At 38.3% G+C, this 17,333-nt stretch overlaps 1 protein-coding gene across 2 annotated transcripts in view; it reads left to right on the forward strand.

Moving 5' to 3' along the window:
* nebl (nebulette) overlaps nucleotides 1-17,333 on the forward strand; it is a 248,629-nt gene that overhangs the window by 95,902 nt on the left and 135,394 nt on the right. For both annotated transcript variants that reach the window (XM_078416421.1, XM_078416429.1), the window contains exon 3: nucleotides 12,583-12,667. In XM_078416421.1, coding sequence (XP_078272547.1) covers nucleotides 12,583-12,667 — 85 coding nt within the window. The remainder of the gene's footprint in view (nucleotides 1-12,582; nucleotides 12,668-17,333) is intronic.

Raw genomic sequence — 17,333 nt, forward strand, 5'->3', positions numbered from 1 at the left:
AGAAGAAAGAGAGCACTAGTGAGCTTACTAATCGCAAAGGGACTGGCAGGCCAAGGAAGACCTCCACAGCTAATGACAGAAGAATTCTCTCTAAAGAAAAATCCCCAAACACCTGTCTGACATCAGAAAAACTCTTCAGGACTCAGGTGTGGATTTGTCAATGACCACTGTCCACAGAAGACTTCATGAACAGAAATACAGCAGCTACACTGCAAGATGCAAACCACTGGTTAGCCACAAAAATAGGATGGCCAGGTTACAGTTTGCCAAGAAGTACTTAAAAGAGCAACCACAGTTCTGGAAAAAGGTCTTGTGGGCAGATGAGATGAAGATTAACATATCAGAGTGATGGCAAGGGCAAAGTATGGAGGAGAGAAGGAACTGCCCAAGATCCAAAGCATACCACCTCATCTGTGAAACACGGTGGTGGGGGTGTTATGGCCTGGGCATATATGGCTGCTGGTACTGGGCTTACTTTTCTTCATTGATGATACAACTGCTGATGGTAGTAGAATAATGAATTCTGAAGTGTATAGACACATCCTATCTGCTTAAATGCCTCAAAAATCATTGGCCGGCAGTTCATTTTACAACAAGGCAATGATTCCAAACATACTGCTGAAGCAACAAAGGAGTTTTTCAAAGCTAAAAAATGGTCAGTTCTTGAGTGGCCAAGTCAATCACCTGATCTGAACCGAATTGAGCATGCCTTTTATATGCTGAAGAGAAAACTGAAGGGGACTAGCCCCCAAAACATAAGCTAAAGATGGCTGTAATACAGGCCTGGCAGAGCATCACCAGAGAAGACACCCAGCAAATGGTGATGTCCATGAATCGTAGACTTCCAGCAGCCATTGTATGCAAAGGATAAGCAATAAAATATTAAACATGACTACTTTCATTTACATGATAGTGCTGTGTCCCAAACATTATGATGCCCTGAAATGGGGGGGACTCTGTATAAACACTGCTGTAATTTCTACATGGTGAAACCAAAATGTATAAAAATGGCCTTTATTGAAATCTGACAATGTGCACTTTAACCACATGTGATTTTTTCTATTACAAATCTCAAATCGTGGAGTATAGAGGCAAATAAATAAATTATGGGTCTTTGTCCCAAACATTATGGAGGGCACTGTATATGCTTTAGTTTTGTTTAATAATCTCTTGCAGGACATCATTTCAAAGGCTTCTAAAAGTCCAAGTGAATCATATTAATTTTGTCCATATCTATTCTGCTATTTACAATCCCAAAAATCTCTTACCGATTTCTCTTTCATAAATCCATGTTGACTCTGTTTGATTGAAGATGATAAACTGCTGAAGCTGGAAAGTAGAAGTAAAATAGAACATTCTGGAAGCACTCCGCAGGTCACATTTTCTCTCCCCACTGATCCTCCCTGACATTTTGTTCCAGCATTTTATGTGGCCTATACCCAATCTTATTATGATTTTCCAAATACCCCATTACTGTTTCTTTAATAATATATTTCATCATTTCCCCTACTACTGTTGGAAGGCAGACTGGTTTGTTGTTCCTTTCTAAAATAATGAGGTTAAATTTACTACCTTCTAATCTTTGGGAACTCTACTAGAATCAATGGAATTTTGGAAGATGGTAACCAGTACATCGACGCATGAAATGTTCGCTCTGCTGCTCTTGCCGCAGGTGCTGCCTGACCTGCTGTGTATTTCCAGTGCTTATTATTCTTGTTTCAGATTTCCTGTATCAGATTCTTGTTTTATTCGTATTCACTAAATCTCCTTTGCCATTTCATTCAAAACCCCACTGCTGAGAAATTATACAGGCAAATGCATGATTCATGAATTTGAATACCAAATGCTGATCTTTGTAGGCAATAATATTCCATGAATTTGAATGTTTAGTTCCTTGGAGATATGTGCTACATGCTTAAAATGTGAATTATAACAGTGTGCATTAATACATTTGTATGTGTCTCCTATCTATGTGTTCCGAAGCTAGGAAGTTGGCATAAACCACTGGTGTTCCTTTGTAATGCTATTTGAAGAGAATTAAGAATAATTGCAATATTTGTTAATAAGACCTATTTTTAAGAAGCACTGAAAAATGATGGAGCAGCAGGAGGCGGATTAGATGACAAGAATGTAGCAGCCACAGTAGGGATTAGCATGGGTTCAGAAAATTACCGTTCGACAGCCCTTTCTTGGAAGCCTTCGTTCTTTTGTTGAGCAATCTCTGGTTTTTATTAAGGGCAAACATTTATTATTAATTCAATAGCTTTCTAGCAAAAAGAATGGCTGCAAAATTAGAAATAATGTGTCATCTTAATTGCAAATAAATATGTTTTTTCTGTGTACTTAGTTCTGAAAGGATTTTATGTCTCTTGGCTGGTAGTAAATATAGATATGATTTCAACAATAACTCACCACCTTCAATGCAAATATTGCCGAGGTGAGCCAACTGTGTTTTACACACCTGTGCATCAAACTTCAACTGCTAAACAAGATTCTGAGACCCTAGGATTACAAGGAAACTCCTGTTCTACGACAGTCTACTAGAGAATAACATTTTAAACTCTGCACATCCTAAGTACATATTTCATGCTGCTGAAATATCGATAATGTGGAGTTACATCCTTCTATACGACATCAATAAAGTTGCCTTCTCAGCTTCACATTTCACAAATGTTGCACAGACATCAGAGCTGCAACCTTTAATAGTTGAAATAATAAAAGCAGCACTCCATAGTATGTTGGGACTGCTATACTGTACATTTTCATGTTGAGATCCACTTTCAATAGGGTAATTCGATAATGTTCAAGTCAAGTCAAATCAATGTTGCTTGGATTAGAGAGTACAGTGCCATCCATAATGTTTGGGACAAATACCCATCATTTATTTATTTGCCTCTGTACTCCACAATTTGAGATTTGTAATAGAAAAAATCACATGTGGTTAAAGTGCACATTGTCAGATTTTAATAAAGGCCATTTTTATACATGTTGCTTTCACCATGTAGAAATTACAGCAGTGTTTATACATAGACCCCTATTTCAAGGCATCATAATGTTTGGAACACAGCAATGTCATGTAAATGAAAGTAGTCATGTTTAGTATTTTGTTGCATATCCTTTGCATGCAATGACTGCTTGAAGTCTGCGATTCATGGACATCACCAGTTGCTGGGTGTCTTCTCTGGTGATGCTCTGCCAGGTCTGTATTGCAGCCATCTTGAGCTTATGCTTGTTTTGGGGGCTAGTCCCCTTCAGTTTTCTCTTCAGCATATGAAAGGCATGCTCATTTGGGTTTAGATCAGATGATTGACTTGGCCACTCAAGAATTGATCATTTTTTAACTTTGAAAATTCCTTTGTTGCTTTAGCAGTATGTTTGGGATCATTGTCTTGCTGTAGAATGAACCGCCGACCAATGAGTTTTGAGGCATTTGTTTGAACTTGAGCAGATAGGATGTGTCTATACACTTCAGAATTCATTATGCTACCACCATCAGCAGTTGTATCGTCAATGACAATAAATGAGCCAGTACCTTCAAAAGCTGTACATGCCCAGGTCATAACACCCCCACCACCATGTTTCACAGACGAGGTGGTATGCTTTGGATCTTAGGCAGTTCCTTCTCTCCTCCATACTTTGCTCTTGCCATCACTCTCATATAAGTAAATGTTCGTCTCATCTGTCCACAAGACCTTTTTCCTGAACTGTGGTTGCTCTTTTATGTACTTATAGAAATATAGAAACTTAGAAAATAGGTGCAGGAGGAGGCCATTTGGCCCTTGGAGCCAGCACCGCCATTCATTATGATCATGGCTGATCATCCACAATCAATAACCCGTGCCTGCCTTCTCCCCATATCCCTTGATTCCACTAGCCCCTAGAGCTCTGTCTAACTCTCTCTTAAATCCATCCAGTGATTTGGCCTCCACTGCCCTCTGTAGCAGAGAATTCCACTAATTCACAACTCTCTGGGTGAAAAAGTTCCTTCTCACCTCAGTTTTAAATGGCCTCCCCTTTATTCTAAGACTGTGGCCCCTGGTTCTGGTCTCGCCCAACATTGGGAACATTTTTCCTGCATCTAGCATGTTCAGTCCTTTTATAATTTTACTTCTTGGCAAACTGTAACCTGGCCATCCTATTTTTGCGGCTAACCAGCTGTTTGCGTCTTGCAGTGTAGCCTCTGTATTTCCGTACATGAAGTCTTCTGTGGACAGTGGCCATTGACAAAATCACACCTGACTCCTGAAGAGTGTTTCTAATCTGACGGACAGGTGTTTGGGGATTTTTCTTTATTATAGAGAGAATTCTTCTGTCATCAGCTGTGGAGGTCTTCCTTGGCCTGCCAGTCCCTTTGTGATTAGTAAGTTCGCCACTGCTCTCTTTCTTCTTAATGATGTTCCACACATTTGTTTTTGGTAAGTCTAAGGTTTGGCTCATGTCTCTAACAGTTTAATTCTTGTTTCTCAATCTCATAATGGCTTTGTTGACTTGCATTGGCACAACTTTGGTCCTCATGTTGATAAACAGCAGTAAAAGTTTCCAAAGATGATGGGAAGATTGGTGGAAGACTAGGTGCTGAGAGCTCTCTTACACCTGCATTAAAGAGTCAAAGTAAACACACCTGAGCAATTACAAACATCTGTGAAGCCATGTGTCCCAACCTTTATGGTGCCCTGAAATGGGGGGACTATGTATAACCCTGCTGTAATTTCTACATGCTAAAACCAAAATGTATAAAAATACCCTTTAATAAAATCTGACAATGTGCACTTTAACCACATGTGACTTTTTCTTTTACAAATCTCAAAAATTGTGGAGGACAGAGGCAAATCAATAAATGATGGGTTGTTGTCCTAACATTATGGAGGGCGCTGTATTATTTATAATAGGAGAGGTTGGATTGATTTCTCTGGAGCATTGGCAACTGAGGGGAGACTCATTAGAAGTTTCTAAAATTATGAGAAGCACAGATAGATGGATAGTCAGGGTCTTTGTTTTTCTCGGGCTGAAATATCAATATGAGAGGACATAGATTTAAGGTGAGAGGAAGATAGTTTTAAGTGATAGGGGGAAAATTTAAGGTGAGAGGGAAAATGTTTAAAGGATATTCACAAGGCAAGCTTTTTTTTACAGAGAGAGTTGGAGGCATCTGGAATGCGATACCAGGTGGGTGGTAGAAGCAGATACAATAGTGGTGTTTGAGAGGCATTTGGACAGGCATATGACTATGCAAGGGATGGAGAGATGTGGATCATGTGCAGCCAGATTGGGTTAGTTTAATTTGGCATCATGGTTAGCCAATTGTTGGTCAAGCAGCCTGTTTCTGTGTATTGTTCTATGTTCTCTATAAGATACATTTTTGGTTAGATATTGTATTGTTCCTCCAGATTGTCATATAACTCTTCTAATTGTTGCTTGAAAAATAAAAGATTGGCAACCATCAGGTCTTGGCAAATACATGTCTCCATGAGGACGCTGATTGAGGACAGCTCAGCTCAGGGAAAGCTTGTGTGTTTGGATATGGAGTTACTACAGTGAAATTATGTAAAAGCTAATTCAGTAACTTAAACTCAAAATATTTTCCTCAGCTATTTGTGTTAAATTGCATTTAAACATAATCTGTGAATATTCATTCATAATATTGTTCCACACTATGAAAACTTGCATTAAGCCGCCTAATAGTGTTTTCTTTTTCCATCTGATATTTAATGTCAATTTGTTTCAACCATCAATTACCGAACAAACAACCAATTTTCGTGAATAGTAAAGGTTATCCACACAATGAATCCTCCCAAGAATGTGAATAAGTATCATCGTCTAAATCTAGAATATTTGAATGCATAATTACCTTTTGCAGAATTGTCAACATTGCTGGAGGTTCATGCTGGAAGTTTAGCTTTGTTATCACAATGGACTATGCAGCTTCTGACTACTTTGCCTATTGACAGTGTTTTTGAAATAATATGCAATGATTCTTGAGCTGTAACCACTGATTAAAGCTTTCTTGTTGCCAAAAGAACCAGCAGCACCATTAAGATGGCAACAACAAGGCATTAATTCTTCACCTGGGTTAAAAAGATTTTATTGAGTCCTTTTTGGGAAAAATATGGTTGAAAGGTCTATCAACAATGACTTTAAAGATATTTTTGATCTTTACATTTTCATTCACTCATGCGTCCTGGAAAATGGTATAAAAAAATAACACTTCCCAATTTTTTCAGTTTTTCATTGGATATATATAAGAATTTGTGAGTTTATCCAATTCTTTACCAAAGGTTTTGATGGACAAACATAAAATGTAAATGTAAAACCTCAACCTCCACCCTTGCATTCATGTTCTCCCAGTGATCTTTTGCTTGTTCGCCATTGCCACACAACTCTCAGTTCTTTTCCTCAGCCTTTGGATAGGATCTTTTCCTTAGGCTTTCAAACAAAATCAGCTTCTCCTCAGAGCTCCAATCAAAATCGTCCCAATTCTCCCTCTCACAATCCTTAGGATTTATTTTTTATTTTTTATCTTGAGATTCCATTCCATTCCTCTCCTCTGGAACTACGACAATTCCATTGGGTATTCACCGCATCATCTTCTCCTCAGCAGTCCCGTAAGCCATCTCAGTACTCCCTCAGTACAAGCACCTCAGCTGCACCCACCATGATCATCTCCTCAGCTCCTCCAGAATTATCTCAGCAAAATAGTCACAAAGCTCTTCTCATCCCCACTGTCTGATCATAAGGTTAGTTACCACCATGATAACCTTCTTAATATCGCTCTATGATCATATTCTTAGTATCACTAGGTTATTTCCTCAGAACCATCCACCTAATCAATCTTTCGCCCCCACTGAGCTCCTATTTTTTGTTCTATGTCCTATTCCACTGCCCAGCATCTCCCTCTATTAAGAAGAGTAGAGATGGTGAAGGACAGCCTTTTGGTGTAGTTGCATCCATTAGACCTATTTAACAGTGCAAGACAGCTTTGATTTACAACATTATAAAACTTACAGCCCCAATTGTTTGCCTAGCACTGTCAGTTTCTGTACTACCTTAAATTTATAAAAACATACCTTGGAATTTTTCAAAGGAAAAGATGAAAATCTCGATTAAAGGTTAAAACATGAAGATTAAATCTGAAATGAACAATATAAGATGTTGGAAAAGTAACTCTCATCTGTGGCTATCTAGGCAGCTATAATTTGCCAAGTAGAAAACCACGGAAGTGTTTATTTTCATCCTTCAGGTATTCCTGTACTCATGCATTATAGCTACTTTGCATTTACCATTGGCTTCATCTTCACTAAAACAATTATTTGACAATTTATCACATGCATTGTGGCAGTCAAAATCCACAGCTTTGAATTCAAGCATAGTAATTTTGTTGATGAATCTTGAATTATTGAATAACTTCCATTTTATTTATAGTAAGAGTTTGCCATCTGGCTCCATGAGCAGAAAAGATCTGAAGATTGCCATTGCAGGAATTAAGCTGAGGTTTTTCCAATAGCTTTCAAAAAACATATCTCTCTATTTCCCCAATGGACCAATATTCTTGACATGCAGGGGAGGGAATTAATTACTTGCAGGTGAAAGCTGTGAATCCATGGGAACAGCCCATTGCTGTCAGGTGAATGAAATAGTAGTTTTGGTTCTGATCATCTTTTCAAACAGAGTCTGCATTTAAAAAGTTGGCACACACTGCATTAGTGTGGGTTTCCCAGTCATCTCCATGGCAGGGAAGGTTAAGGTTACATATTAGTGGTACGCATAAATTTCAGGGGGTTATGTGCCTGGCCCCACCTTACCAATTTAATTTGGTTTTATGCTCATCATAACTAAGTTAAAATTGGAGCAACAGGACAAATTAATAAACCTTTAGATGCAATGAAGTATAGGGTCTTAGATTTTAATAAAATGGATACAACTATGAATGTAAAGAAAACATATTCATTTGATCACATTTAGATGATTTCCCAGCTTTGCTAGTTTACCATGGGAATGATATTAGTACAATCAAGAAATTGAGAATAAGTGAAATGGTGATGTGAGACTCCATTTATAAGGAAGTACTTTGGAATTGACAGAGGCTTGTGAGTTGGTCCTACATTGGCGAGACCAAGCATAGACTGTGTGACCATTCTGCCGAATACTTGCGCACCATCCGCCAAGATCTATTGCATCTCCCGGTTGCTAACTATTTTAGCTCCCCTTCCCATTCCCATACTGACCTTTCTGTCCTGGGTCTCCTCCATTGCCAGAGTGATACCATATGCAAACTGGAGGAACAGAACATCATATTCTGCTTGGAATATGCTTACAAACCCAACATTGAATTCTCTGATTTTAGGTAACTTACCAACACTCCCTCCCACTTCTCCCCCACACCCCTCTTTCTTCGTCCCTCCCTCTTTTCCCTGTGCCCTGCTTGGACTTGCACCCATTTCTTCTCTCCTTCCACCTACATTCTTTCACAATTTGCAGCTCTTTATTCGATCTCACACCTTTTGTCCTTTCATCTCTGACTTTTGCATTTCAAAAATCCCCTTACCTGTGTCTACCTATCACTTTCCAGGCTTTGTCCTGAACCACCTCTCTTCCAGCTTTCTACACCCCTTTCCCCCCCACAACCAGTCTGAAGAAGGGTCCTGACCCAAAACGTCACCTATCAATGTTCTCCGGAGATGCTGCCTGATACACTGAGTTGCTCCAACACAATGTTGTTATATTATTACCTCCACAGGGAGTGAACAAAACTTCACGACCATCGGGATCGAACTGGCCACTGAATTTTATACAAGGCAGAGTTGCTTCCAGCCTGGTTGACTTTGCAATGTCGTCTTCACAAACATATGAGAATTGCACCTAAATTGGAAGATCTGTCCCAGCGATTTGCCACGCAGTAACCTGACTTCATTGAATTAACAGAGTCAAACCTTTAAACTCTGGGTAGGTTCTGCCATACTGGCACAAAGGACCCATCCGAGGTGGCAGTGCAGTGGTATTAAGGCAGGAGGGAATGTCTCTGGAAGCCTTCAACATTGATTACATTGATTTTAAGACACATGGCATCAGTCACATATGGTCAAGAAATCTTCCTTCCAGTGCTGATGAATCGGTGCTGTTCGACATTGAGCAATATTTGGAAGAAGCACTGAAATTGAAGAGGACAGAATGTACTCTAGCTGGGAGGCTTCGTTATACAACACTAAGAGTGATTTTGTAGCTTCACCACTGAGCTGGCTGAGTCCTGAAGAATATTGTTGCCAGGCGGTCTGCAGCAGATGATGAGTGAAAGGACATGAGGGGTAAATTGAGCTCTACAATCTATCTTTCACTGCATAATCCTTGTGGAGAAGAATTCCCTTCTTCACATCAAGGACTCTTTCTTTCGTTGTGCAAGGTGCAATCAGTCTGTTCAATGGCATAGATTCAGATTGATATGGCAGCTTCTAACAGGGTATCCAGGAGGTACTTGGACCATCAGTAACAGCAGCAGAAATATACTCCTTGATGATCTGTTACTTCAAGGTTCACATATTGCTCACTACAATTACAATCCCACCAGGGAGTCAACCCTTATGCATAGAGGATTGCAGAAAGACGTGTTGAGAGCGGCACTGGATGTATCTAATAACAAATGCCTATCTGATGAACATCCTACACAGGATTACAAACATGCAAAACAGCAAAATTAGCATGCACAGAGAGAAACAAATGATCCCGAGACTAATGGATCAACATTCTGCAGTCCTATCATATTTTGTCTGGAATCGTGTGTTAAATTAAACAGGCCATGGGAAAAAGAGTCTCCAAGTACATTTCCAATGTCATGGACTGTGAATGCTAAGGACAAGACCAAAGTATTTGAAACTATGCTAAGCCCGTCTTCAGTCAATTCAGTTTACTCAATATGATATTAGAAAATAGCTGAGAGCACTGGTCACAGGAAGGGCCCCCATTAGCCTAGATAACATATTCGCTGTAGAGACGAAGAAATGTTCTCCCGAGCTATAGACTTATGCAAAGCTGTTCCAATGCAGTTAAAATACTGGTTTCTACCCAATAAAGAGGAAAGGTATGCATCTGTGCTTTACCCACAAAAAAGACAAATATATTCTGGAAAATAACTGGTAAATCAATCTCATCTCAATCATCTGCAGTGTAATTAAATGGGCCATTGTCAATATTACCAATGGAAACTACCTGCTCCCTCTTGTGAACCAGGGGTTACAGCTTAAGGATAAGGGGGAAGTCTTTTAGGACCGAGATGAGAAAACATTTCTTCACACAGAGAGTGGTGAGTCTGTGGAATTCTCTGCCACAGAAGGTAGTTGAGGCCAGTTCATTGGCTATATTTAAGAGGGAGTTAGATGTGGCCCTTGTGGCTAAAGGGATCAGGGGTATGGAGAGAAGGCAGGTACAGGTTACTGAGTTGGATGATCAGCCATGATCATATTGAATGGCGGTCGGTGCAGGCTCAAAGGGCCGAATGGCCTACTCCTGCACCTATTTTTTATGTTTCTATGTTTCTATGTGTCATTGATGGCAATAAATAATTTGTTGGATGAACTCAGTGAGTCAAACTAAGTTTTAGTGTTGACTGTTTTTGAGAGGAATACTTGGCACCAGACCTCATCACTGCCATAATCTGAGCATGGAGCAAAGAGTTGAACTCCAGAGGTGCTGAGAATCACTGACCTTGACTTCAAGGCAGCATTTGTCTATGTGCGGATGAACGTTGCGTGGTAAAATGGAGATTGAAAGGAAAACACTTCAAGAAAATGCAGGACATACTCAGGAGCTTAGACAGCAAATGTGGGTGCCACAATGTTGGAGAATACAACTTGGGGCACAATGTTCCTCACAACACAGTCTTCTGTTTTATTCAAAGAATGCGGAAACAAAGGAAGGATGTATCAAAATGAAAAATAAACAGCGTTAATTATTACTGCTTGAACTTTGACTCATTTGACTATCCCTTTCTACTGTTTCAACTAATAATAAGTTCAGTATAAGAGTAATAAACAAATATGCATTACTATAAATAATAAATATGTAAACACGCAGGCAAATCAGCACAAAAGAACAACTGCTGGAACTTAATCGAAAGTATAAACATTCTAAATGAAATATTTGGCTTAATGCCTTCTCTTGTCATGTAAGCAGTATGTATTTATAATGATCAGTCTTTGTAGAGTTAATTTGTTGGATGAACTAAGTGATAGTGGATAATTTGACATGTTTCATAACATAATATATCCCAAACTGGTAGAAATTTTGTCTAGAAATTGGATTTGGCGCACTAAAGCAGAGCTGTATATAATGTTAACGGCTATTGTTTCCCTGCAAAGACTCATGAGATTGGAAAAAAATGGCATTTGAAATTGCACTGCGTGGTTTACTCTCAGAAAAATGCTAAAACGGGACTTCTTTATTTTCTGATGGGATCGCGTTCTTGGAAGACTTGGGATGGCACAGTGTGCATCTAGTAGAACTGTTGCCTCACAACTCCAGCAATCCAGAATCAATCTTGATCTCCAATGCTGTCTGTCTTGAGGTTGCACATCCCACTGCGATTGCATAGATTTCTTCCCACATCAAGAGTGCAGAACTCTTTTGGCACTGGGTACAGTGTCATTCTTAATGATGTACAGCTTTATTTGAGTGTGGCTGGTACTCATGAGCTGATGTAGGCAAACAATGCGCAAAAAATGCTGAAGGTACTCAGTAGGTTAATTTAACAAAGATTATTACATGGCACACTTTAACATTGTTGCAATGGCACAATTTTGCCAGTGAGAGACAACTATTTTGAGCGTGGATTCCCAGTAAGTCAGGGACTTAAGCAAGTATTCAAGGGCCTGAGCTATAGGGAGAGGTTAGGCAGGCCAAGATTTCATTCCTTAGAGCGCAGGAGGCTAAGAAGTGGCCTGTCAGGGTGAATATATTTTTTCTCAGGGTAGGGGAATCAAGAACCTGACATGTTGACTCTGAGTATTTGTAGTGTTTTCCGTTTTTATTTTGGATTTGTGGAGAGACAGTTCATTCATTTTCAATAGAAGCTAGGGAATTGGCTCTTAGATCGGTGAGCCTGTTGATTTCAATGGAGTTTAAAAGTCTGTGGGGAAGAAAGATAAAGAAAATTTATTTTTTATGTTTTTAAAAGTAGTTGAATGTTTTTCTTTTTTTTAAAAAGTCTTTTACTTTTTAATAGATTTTAAATGTTTCTGAATGTCATCGTTGACAGCCACCAGAGAGAGCATGGTTTCGGTGTTTGTCAGCTTCCAAATTTGTCAGGGTAGTTTTGCAAGTGGGTTTCTGCCTACCGCCATTTGTGGCCTCTGGGCCTTGACATTGAACTCTGGAATGGTTTAGAGCAGCAGTTATGTACATCAAGATTAATTTATATTGAGAGAGAGAGAGGTGAATGCAGGTGGCGGGCATATGCCAATAGCAGATGCCAAATCTGGACAATGAGTACCTTAAATTCAACATTATTATTTAATTCTGCAAAAATGAAGCATATGTTTTTCTGTACATCATTTATTAATATTTTGATTTTTGATTGCTGCTATCTTATTGTTTCAGCCATTACCCAAAGCAGCAATTCACCATAGTTGCTGACACACCAGAAAACCTCCGTCTGAAGCAACAGAGTGAACTGCAGAGTCAGGTAATCTTGTCAGGGTAAACTATTGTCTCTGGTGTCGTAATTCCCGATGGTTTGTTGGTTAAGAAGTCATGCATTTAAAATGTTGTTTCTCCCATTTATGCTCAAAGATAAGTTGTAAATGCAAATTGATTTTCTTTTCTTCATTTTTTTTCCATTAAGATATGTCTTTCCCAATTTGAGGGATGTTGTTACTGTCACTGCTTCAGTATAAAGCAGTTCTCTGCTTGATATATGCATGAGCAACATTTGGAGCAAAATGCGTGCACTATCTGTTTTACACTGAAAGAGCATCATTTGCAGCACATTTATTTTGTGTGATGAGTGATTTAGGCCCGTGGATATCAGCCAAGACTGATCAACTGATCACACCATTGCAACAACCAGAAAATAGATTATCACTGTGAATTGAAATGCACATATCCTAAAACAAAATGATACAATGTTAAAAAGCTACCATCTTATTTTATCTCAGTTTCCCTGACCAAGCTTATTTAAAACCATTCATATTATTTTGGAATTGTTTATTTTTCTTCTCATTTTTAATTCATTTATTTTCCAATAACCTCTTCGCAGTACTGTGCAAATAGTATTCTTCTCCCCGACAACTGATTTGGGAATATATATAATATATATATATATCTTAACTTCTACAAAATGATGTAATGCACTGCTTGAAGAAGGTGGCGAGAATTGTAGACTATAAATTGATTTCTCATTCTTTCAGTACCAACCCTTGGTTTATTTAATCATTATTTTTGAAATATATAGGTTACATACTGGTGCTCCCAAAGAACTGTGTAATCTTATTGATGAATAAGCAGGATCTCCTGATTATTTAAGAAGTCTATCTTGTAAGGTTGGGCAGATTGTTTTCCATGCAGGACAAAATTAACTAAAATGATTAATGTGTTGTGAAAAATATGTTAAGATACGATACTGTTACCATACCAGTTTAGTTTATTGTACTGATGGTTCAGTGAAAAGCTTTTTTAAAATCACAACTAATCATTTTACATATTGAAATTGAGCAATGCATTGAACAATTTGTTCTTGTGTAATTTCTCCGATCTCAATATCAGTTAATTGTTGAGTAGTACAAGGTATTAACCCTTCAACAACTTTAAAGAAAATCTGGAAACAAAAATTGTTAAGACAGTTTTATTTTCATCCGGAACAATGTAGTTTCCTGCCTTGATTTGTCTCTTTGTTCTTTTGAACTTTACATTTCTTAATTCTTCTTCATCATAGTGACCATTGTCTTCCACATAATGTTAGATCTCTCCAATTTAATCAAAAATTTGGTGGGAAAACAACTTCTAGAAAATGATTAAACAGACAGAAAAACTGGATGGGGGTTGTGCAAATCAACAAAGATACTCATTATTAAAAGACACAGAAATGATACTTGTAATTTGGCAAAATGAAATTAGGTCAAAATACAGGTTGACTTTGAAATAATGAAAAATTGTGCGGGAAAAATTATAAAGAAAAACCTTTTTTTCTCCATTCATGGAATATGGGTTTCACAGGCTGAACCAGCACTTAATTTCCCATCTCTGATTGCCCGAAAGAAGGTGGTGGTGAACTGCCTTCTTGAACAGCAGCAGTACTTGAGGCTGTTAAGGAGGCTGTTCCATAATTTTGATCCAGCAATGATATAGGAATAGTGATGTTTTCAAATCAGTATTGTGTGTGGCTTTGAGTGCATGGTTGAGGATCAGATACCTATCACATGGGCTGCTATTGCCTGTAAGATGTTAAGTTTTTTGAGTGTTGTTGAAGCTGAAGGATTCCTAGTCTCTGACCTGCTCCTGAAGCCACTCCGTGTGTACAACTGTATTATGTATTTTGCGGTACTCACCTGTTAAAAATAGGTTAGATTCTACTCTCAATAAGTAATGCTAGTTAAATGATTGGGTTAATGCAATAACATTCATGAATAAGGGCAAAAATATTTAGTCAGATTACAGAACGTGGCAAATAAAGAAAATGTGTTAGATTGAAAGCACTAGATCAAAAGGTTTTCCTTCACCATTTATTATTCCAAATGTAAACAGTGCCCATGATATACTTATTGCATCTTAAAATTGATTTATAGTGGAAGATTTTCAAAAGACAACTTTAGTTATTCATATGTTTCGAACTTCCCAGTAACTTTAGGTGATTTTGGATCACAACATTGACACAATAAGAAACCGTGTTTGCAATTTGGGATGATAATAATTACCAGTCCAAATTTCTCTGCTGTTGAGTTTCTGCTGTTTGTTTGGACCTTCTCACTATCTGCCAACTGAGCCCTCATGGGGAATATCGATATGTGGTAAAATGAGAACCTGTGGTATTGGCCCAATTCCCAGAAATTGCACTTGTAGAGGTAACATGGAAAGATACAAGTGAGATCTATCAGTTGCCAGAAGCAGCTGAGAATTACACTTATGGGAAACATTTTAGTACTTGCAGCAGACGAAGTGAAGCAGTCCTGAAGCCGAAGGGGGAAAAAAGAGAGACAGCACTTGTACTATTAAGGAATTAACAGGTGTACTGATCCATAAAAGTCTGAGCAAAGAGAGTTTACTAAGTTATTACACGAAGAACTGCTGCTTTTTTAGTGGGATTGAAAGGGGCAACTACTATCAGCTTTGAAGTCACAGGTTCACTTCAGATAGCAGTGCTTGCATGTGTTCCCCAAAACACTGCACATGCTCACACACTGCATTGTATAGATCATTACTGTTTGTATACCATTTACTCTGAGAGCATCATGTGAACAAGAAATTTAATTGCACTTTGCTGCATTTGACAATAAACAAAACTAATTTAATCTACTTTAAAATTAAACTATTCCCGTTTGAATTCTCATATGGTTAAAGCCTGAACATTTCCATGAATAGATTTTTTATTTATTACTTTTATTGCCATTATTTTTCCAAAGTCAGTGCGCATTATTTATTTGCTGGATGTGAGCATTGATTGTCCTTGTGAAGCTGATGGTGAACCTTCTTGAAGCGTAGATGTCCTTGTGGTGAAGAAACTGGTGCAGTGCTGTTAGACAAGAAGTTCCAAGAAGAAGGAATGGTCAAGTATTTCCAAACCGTCTGATCTATGATTCAGAGGGGAACGGATAGCTGCATTAGCTGTCTCTTATGCCTCCAATTAAGTGGGCTGCTTTGGCTTTGATGGTGTTGAACATCTTGAGTATTGTTGGAGTGGTACTCATCCTGGCTTATGGTGAGATTTTCAGCATGCTCCTAATTAGAATTTAGAACAGTACAGCACAAGAACTAGCCCTTTAATCCACCAAATGCACCATGTCTGCCAAGGTAATGATTTGTACCTTGAAATTCTATGAAAAGGCTCATGGGAGCTTGGAGGTGAGTGACTAATGTAGAGTTGTAATTTTTGACTTTTTATTTTGTTACTACTGTGTTCGTGCCTGGTTTAGTTAGGTTTCTGATTTGTGGGGACAAAACAATCCTCCTATTTCCAGGAATGTTAGCTTGGGATTGGCAAATGATGGTGGTTAATTTCTATTGTTGGAGGGTGCCATTGTATGACATTTTTCTATCCTGAATGTTACTTGACACAACACAGCCCATGTCCCAATTCTGCCCAGGACTTTGTTGCATCTGGCATAAGATGCCTTATTGTGTAACAAGTTGTGACAAAAACAAGTTGTAATCATTGGTCAACATCTGGCCTTAAACTGGAGGATGGATTATTGATGAAGTAAATTAAGACTTTGAACCTTGCACACTCACCTCAGACACTCCTGCAGTAAGAGAATCTAAAAGTGTTCAGGTCAGAAGGGACTATTTGGTCCATTATTTCAATGCCAGTTAGAAATGGACTTTATAACCCAAAGTCCCAGTGCCTTGAGCAAAGCCATGTAATTTATTTGTCCCTCCTTTCTAAATTGTGAGATTATACGTGTATCTTGCACCCTTTGGCAACTGTGCTCAAATTAATTTAATTAATTTATTGTAACTTCCAGGGTATCTGTGTAACCACCTTTTCCAAACCCTTTGGATGCAGGTTATTGGATGCTGGGGGTTTATCATCTTTCAATTTAATTAATTTCCTTAATACTAACAATCACCAGTGCTAATTTCTGGGAGGACCTCCTAGACAAAGAGTTCACCATGTCCAGGAGGTTTTCTGTGTCTTTCATCAAGATGGCAGAATATATCTGTTTAATTTCTCTATCTTATTCCTATTACTATTTCTTCTGCCTTGGTCTGTAGGATAACCCCATTAACGTTAATTAATCATTTCCTTTTCACACATCTTAAAAGGCTTTTACAGTCTGTATTTATGTTTCTTGTCAGGCCAGTTTGATATTCAACTTTTCCCTTTCCTTATCAATGCCTTTGTTATCTTTTGCTGAATTCTAAAATGTTCACAATCAAACTTTTTTTTTGGTAACACTATAAGCCTTGTGTGTTGGTCTAATAATAACTTTAACTTATTTTTATGGTTTTATGCTTTTTGTCAGTGGTGCTGTTGGAGGGGGTCATACTCAATATTGTATTGTCACTCAACATTCCAGATGTCTCCTGTTAACTGGATGGTGCAGAATTGAGTCGTGGCATACTATACATTATAAATATATTATAATTCGTATTATGCTGAAGAAATCTAAGATCAAATTATTTTTATTCTCCATTAA

The sequence above is a fragment of the Rhinoraja longicauda genome, chromosome 2 (genome assembly GCF_053455715.1).
Source record: "Rhinoraja longicauda isolate Sanriku21f chromosome 2, sRhiLon1.1, whole genome shotgun sequence".
Classification (NCBI taxonomy): Eukaryota; Metazoa; Chordata; class Chondrichthyes; order Rajiformes; family Arhynchobatidae; genus Rhinoraja; species Rhinoraja longicauda.